The sequence below is a fragment of the Cannabis sativa genome, chromosome 5 (genome assembly GCF_029168945.1).
Source record: "Cannabis sativa cultivar Pink pepper isolate KNU-18-1 chromosome 5, ASM2916894v1, whole genome shotgun sequence".
Classification (NCBI taxonomy): Eukaryota; Viridiplantae; Streptophyta; class Magnoliopsida; order Rosales; family Cannabaceae; genus Cannabis; species Cannabis sativa.
The window spans coordinates 45,985,120-45,992,026 of NC_083605.1; the positions used below are offsets into that span (position 1 = coordinate 45,985,120).

The 6,907-nt window shown below is 34.0% G+C and overlaps 1 protein-coding gene across 1 annotated transcript; it reads right to left on the reverse strand.

The window, feature by feature from the left end:
* Nucleotides 1–3,904: 3,904 nt before the first annotated feature.
* LOC115717347 (tubulin beta chain) lies at nucleotides 3,905–6,425 on the reverse strand. Its single transcript, XM_030646317.2, has 3 exons — nucleotides 5,720–6,425; nucleotides 5,167–5,436; nucleotides 3,905–4,830 (listed from the first exon to the last, which is right to left on the reverse strand). The coding sequence occupies exons 1-3, from the start codon at nucleotides 6,111–6,113 to the stop codon at nucleotides 4,160–4,162; spliced, it is 1,335 nt and encodes a 444-aa protein (XP_030502177.1). The 5' UTR covers nucleotides 6,114–6,425; the 3' UTR covers nucleotides 3,905–4,159.
* Nucleotides 6,426–6,907: the final 482 nt, after the last annotated feature.

Consider the following 6,907-nt stretch of genomic DNA (forward strand, 5'->3'; position numbering starts at 1 on the left):
GGGGATTTTGGATGGGTTTCAATCGGGAATCGATTTCTAATTGATTTACACTATTAATTTCGTGTATTAAAGACTAAATGGGTAGATCTATGTTTGAAATTAATCCAAAAATTGAAGAACTTAAAAAAATTGATTGTGATATAAATTTTCGGTTGAAACACGAAATAAATTATGTAAGAACATCGATAAACAATTAATTATGAGAAATCTATAATCAATTTTAGATTAAAAACAATAAAATCAAAATACACAAATTATAATTTCATATTATAATCATATAAACCCTAAAACTTTAAAGTTATAATTCTCTTAATATACACAAGGATTTCATGCATATAATATATTAATAGAACGAGAATTTAATGATAAACTAAACCCCTAAAGTTTTAAGATTTAAAAACAAAAAATTCAACATAAATTAATAACGAAATTAATATGTAATTAACATATACAAATTAATTATACTAATTATAGGTTCTAAATCATATATAATAGGCAATCTGATACCACATGTTAGATAAATTAACAATTAACCCAAGATCTATTTGTATATAACATAGAACACAATAATAAGATATAATAATTAGGTATGTGTACCTGATTGATCCATAGCAATTATCTCTGTTTGATCCACAGCAGTTACTCCAATTTGATAGTGCAATACTATCAACTAAGTCTTCCTCCCTAGATCTCTAAATTAGAAGCAGTTTATTTATCTGATTATCAAAAGGTATACAATTGTGATGAGACAATATGTATTTATAGAGTTAGGGAGGGGACTTAGCTACAAAACCCTAGTTGGGCTGGGCCTGCTCATCAAAGGCTTCAGTCAACTAGAAAAGCCCACACTTCTGCTTCACCTAGACTTTACACACAGATGCTAAGCCCATTAACAATTGATCACCAACAACATGGGCTAACACAGCAAAGAACTATCCAATCAACCCAAGTTTTAATAAAACTAATAAAATTTAATGTAAGCCCAAATAAAAGTCTAACATTTATGCCATAATGACGCTGAATTTTCTTTATTTAATTTGCGTTTAGTACCTCGTGATTCCACATGCAAGGTTTCATTATAGGATGCAATTGTTTCTAACAAATAAAGATTGTCATAAGTATTCAAATAACCAGTTCCAATAATATTTGAATTTAAAGACAAAGTAAACTGATTGTTTCCAAATGAACAAGAATATCCAAATTTGTCCAACAAAGAAACAGAAACTAAATTCCGTCTAAAAGACGGCACAACAAAAGTGTCTTTCAAATCCAAATAAAAACCAGTTCCTAATAACAATCTAAAATGCCCAATTGCTTCCACTTCCACCGATTGACCATCGCCCACAAAGATGTATCTTTCACCATCACTTGGCTTTCGGTAGCTCAGGCAACCCTGCATAGAAACACTTATGTGAGTAGTAGCACCAGAATCTATCCACCAAGTGTTTCTAGGTACTGAAACTAAATTAACCTCAGAACAGACCAAAGCAAGATTAATACCTTTCTTTACACGCCATGCGTGATATTTGGCACAATCTTTCTTCACATGTCCAGGTTGGTTACAAAAGAAACAACCCTTAGAATCCTGTTGTTGTTTCTTTTGAACTGGACCCTTAGCAGCTTCATTCTCAAATTTCCTTTTCTTGCCCTTATCCTTAGGGGTAGTGGCCAAATGAGCACTTTCAGTTTTGTCCTTTTTTAACCTTTCTTCCTCTTGCACACAATGAGAAATAAGCTCGTTGAGAGTCCATTTCTCCTTTTGACAGTTGTAACTAATTTTAAATTGGTTAAACTGTGGAGGAAGCGTTAACAAAACCATGAGTACAAGTACATCATCTGAAAGCTCAATCTTAAGTGTCCTTAATCTTGAGACAATATGATGCATTTCCATAATGTACTCCCTTACATTTCCTTGACCCTTATACTTCATGTTCATTAAAGAACCAAGAAGTGTTGTCATTTCAACCTTATCGTTTTTAGCAAAACGTTCCTCAATTTGTTCAAGGAAATTCTTAGCCATAGTAACCCCTTCGGATTCTGTGCCCCAAAAGGCTTTTGGAATGCTGTGCTTCATTCACATTAGACTCATGCGATTTGAACGATCCCACCTCTCAAATTTCCTTTTATCATCATGGGAGCTTTCCTTAGTGAGAGGTGCAGGTTGTTCATTCCTTAGTGCATGGTCCAAATCCATACATCCCAGAACTATAAGTAGGTTCTTTTCCAATCCTTGAAATTGGTCCCATTAAGCATAGGAATAGAATTAATGTTAGCAGATATTGAGGCAGCAGAAGATGAATTAGCTGAATATAGAACAAATAAAACAAGCTCACATTAATATGCATAACAAAACAATACATTCAAAAATTGGTTAATCCCATCTCAAGATACCAAACACACATTAATATCAAGTCTTTGGACAGTAATATTAACTGTAAGCGGTACTCTTGGTGTAGCAATCAAATATTGACAATAAAACTGTGCCAAAAAATAGGTCAATCTTTGGATTAACGTATTGCTCACACAAAATACCTTATAATTGTCACACATTTATCGCCACAGGTATGTTTGAAATCTAGCAAAATATTCACTTACCTTTAGGTTAGTCAATATAAGCATCAATTACAAACACACAACCATCCTAATATTTAAATAAATTAATCTACACAAAAGAGGTCACTTTGGCGACATATTGTTTCAATTAATTTACTCAAAATATTAGTCATTAACCAACACCAAAATTTGAATTAAATTATTTGTACCAAAATATATATTTACCAAACTATACTGTAATATATATATATATATAAATCAAATAACACTGTCGTAAGCCAATTTTATATGATTATATATAAAATCATTGATGATCATATAATATAATTACCAACATGCCTACTGCCTATATATTTCATATATATCCAAAACGTAATAAGGGTGACGCCTATATATTATATAGCGTGTCTCAGTATACAAACGTCTCACTGAAGCTACGAAACTGATATGACCAAAAAAAATGTATACATACAACCCAACAATAAATTCGAAAATATATATATACGTATCGCCGAAATTAACCATATGAACGAAATTCTAACAGTATATATATATATATCTATAAGAATCCAAGCCATTAGGTATATAATCGAAAAAAAAAATGACGGTAATGATCGAAAAATCATACAACAATATACTCAATGTATACATACGCAATTAATTTTTAAAAATCCCCAAATTTCATAAACAAAATCATGAAATCTTCAATTAATTCAACAAAAGTGGCTCTGATACCACTTGTTATGGTTTATAAAACACTTAAGAAATATATAAATCACAGATCTAAACATATTCCTAAAGTGACCCTAAATCATATAAAAATCACAGATCTAAACATATTCCTAAAGTGACCCTAAATCATATAAATCTATAAAGCCTTTGCTAAATTAAAGAAGAAGATGATGATAAAAGATCAGCGGAAGCACTAACACTATTTTCTTAGGTATTTTCTCTGATGAGAAGGAGAGATAGTGTTTCTTGGGGAACACTACTTATTTATAGAGTCATCTTAGAATAACTCTTGGGTATTTATAATTTGACCCCTCAACAAATTATAAATTAACTTATGGTATCTACACATTAATTCCATGACACTTTAATACCCTTTTGATACCCATAACATAATTGGTCACTTAATTTTGTATCACACTTTATAATAGCATATACATTATACATATGTGCCCACAAAGAATTTTTAATCCAACACATATCACTTATTTTTACGTTTTTGTTTTAAAAAAATAAAAATAAGAATCAATTCATATGTATTTTTTTGAAGTGAAAAAATAGAAAGTGTAATCTAATTACCAAAACTAGAAAAGTTACTGAAAAGAAGAAGCAAACACAGAACTAAAATTAAATAAATATGAAGATTATATAAGATAAAACCAAATTAACAACATACATACAAATAAAAAATAAAATCTCAAAGATTACCATATCACATATGTAGTTGCACTTGCTTGCCCATTATTAAAAATGAAGCACAAAACAAATATCAAATATCATATATTTTTTCTTCTTCCCATAATACCCTTGACCAAAAGATTTCTTTACACATTCCCCCTTGCCCCCTGCCACACTCTTCTTCTTCACTTCATTCAGCTCAAATCTCCTCTGCGTCGTCTTCTTCATACTCATCATCATTCTCCGCCACTGCATCTTGATACTGTTGATACTCAGAGACCAAGTCATTCATGTTACTCTCAGCCTCAGTGAACTCCATCTCATCCATACCTTCACCTGTGTACCAATGGAGAAAAGCCTTTCTTCTAAACATAACGGTAAACTGCTCAGAAACCCTCCTGAACATTTCTTGAATGGAGGTGGAGTTGCCCATGAAAGTCGAAGACATGGATAACCCAGTTGGGGGAATGTCACAAACACTCGATTTGACATTGTTTGGGATCCATTCCACGAAGTAAGAAGAGTTTTTGTTCTGAACATTGATCATTTGTTCGTCTACTTCTTTGGTGCTCATCTTGCCCCTGAACATGGCGGAAGCCGTCAGGTAACGTCCATGGCGGGGGTCAGCAGCACACATCATGTTCTTGGCGTCCCACATTTGTTGGGTCAGCTCTGGAATGGTCAAGGATCGGTACTGCTGGGACCCGCGTGAGGTTAAGGGGGCAAAACCAACCATGAAGAAGTGGAGACGTGGGAATGGGATTAGGTTCACGGCGAGCTTTCGGAGGTCGGAGTTGAGTTGCCCCGGGAACCGGAGGCAACAGGTGACTCCACTCATGGTTGTGGAGATCAAATGGTTCAGATCACCAACTGCAGTTTCAGGATAATCAATGGCTTATTGGTTAGTTAAGAGAAGAGTCAGTTCGTTCAAATCTTAGTTTCTTTGATTCTATATATACTCAAAATAGTCTCACAACTTTGTTTTTGGTGTTCTAACAAGTTAACATGTTATGATCTTATTTTAACACAAGTTTCAGATGATAACATGGATATGAAACTGAAATGTTACTGATTCAAATAAGTATTTGAAATTATAAGTCTTGAACAACTGAATAGGTTATGATCTTGTCAAGTGCAAAAGGTGTGATTTTACAATATACGAGATTCATTCATTTGGAAGTAAACTAAAGAGAAGAGTTGACTTACAGCTTGGATTTGTGAGCTTGAGAGTTCGGAAGCAGATATCATAGAGAGCCTCATTGTCAAGGACCATGCACTCATCGGCATTTTCGACCAGTTGATGAACAGAAAGTGTGGCGTTGTAAGGCTCAACCACAGTGTCAGAGACCTTAGGAGAAGGGAACACAGAGAAGGTCATCATCATTCTATCAGGGTATTCTTCCCTTATCTTTGATATCAGTAAGGTCCCCATTCCAGAACCTGTACCACCTCCCAGAGAATGGCAAATCTGGAAACCTGTGTTGTACAAGGTACATAACATTCACTACTTAGAATATTCTCGTATTCAAATATAAGATGACATATAAAAAGCGGTTCTGAGTTAGAAACTAATCAACTATAATAAATTTTCTGTTCGTTACATTGTATAGCAGATGGTCAACCTGAAGGGTCAGCTAGAAGTTTAAGTTAGTGTCATTGTCTTTTTGATCTAATATGTTGATTCATAGTGTCTAGAGTTCGCTTAGTACTAGCACCATTGGATTGAATTAGGAAGAATTTGAAACACTTGTATACCTACCTTGTAAACAGTCACAGTTCTCTGCCTCTTTCCGCACAACATCAAGAACAGAATCGATCAATTCAGCTCCTTCAGTGTAATGCCCTTTAGCCCAATTGTTACCAGCTCCATTCTGGCCAAACACAAAGTTGTCAGGCCTGAAGATTTTTCCATAAGGACCTGTCCTCAAACTGTCCATGGTTCCTGGCTCAAGGTCCATAAGGACAGCTCTGGGGACGTATCTTCCACCACTAGCTTCATTGTAGTAAACGTTGACTCTCTCGAGCTGACAAGGGGTGTCCCCAACATAGTTTCCAGAGGTATCAATACCATGTTCATCACACACAACCTCCCAAAACTTGCCTCCAATTTGGTTTCCACATTGCCCAGCTTGGATGTGGAGGATTTCTCTCATGTTTTACTTTTTCAGTGTAATGGAAAATGGTAAAAGAGTTTAGAGAAGAGAAAGTGGGGAAGAGCAGAGCAAGGAAGAATGGAACTGGTATGGCCTTTTGTAGGTGTTAGAACTGAGAAGGGTGGATTTCAAGATATGAGAGTGTGATATTTTTCTGTCTCTCTCCAAACAAATAATAACAATAATAATAATAAAGTTTCAATTAATAATGTCATGTGGGTTTGTTTGTATTAAAGGTATGTCAAACTCCAACAAGAGTAGTGAGCTGGATATGGGAATGTGACAACAAGATGCAAGCTTTTGTTTCTGCCCACACTAACTTAAATTACCAACAAATCCTTGTGTTTAATCCCCCATTTATCATTTTTAGATCCCTAAAATGTCCATTTCTTTATTTGGTAATCTTGCTTTGTCTAACATGATTGCTTTCAAATCCATCTGAAAACCAATGGATTGCTTCTACTTGATCTATTTTGACTGGTAACAGTATGGTAACTAATTTTACAATTATCATACTAATTGTCAACTAATTTTAAGATTATCACAAATATCTCAAACAAAATAGCTGTTGAATTGATTTCATTTATTTGTTTAGCTATTTCATATCTTCTCAATAATTGATTAGACCAGTTACCCTAAATGTATGAAGTAGATGCCACAACTAAAATAGTTTAGCTTCTCTTTCAGAGTCGGCAAAAGGGTAAAATTATGATACACTTAAATTTATGGCAATCTATAATCAACCTTAATATGATGGCAAACTATTAATCAACCTTAAACTTACGGCAAACTAT

Coding starts and splice junctions, on each gene's coding strand:
- LOC115717347 (XM_030646317.2), bottom strand. CDS start 6,113: ATGAGAGAAATCCTCCACATCCAAGCTGGGCAATGTGGAAACCAAATT. Junction 5,437..5,719: donor GAACTGTGACTGTTTACAAG/GTAGGTATACAA, acceptor TGTACAACACAG/GTTTCCAGATTTGCCATTCT. Junction 4,831..5,166: donor CAAGCTCACAAATCCAAGCT/GTAAGTCAACTC, acceptor CTGAAACTGCAG/TTGGTGATCTGAACCATTTG.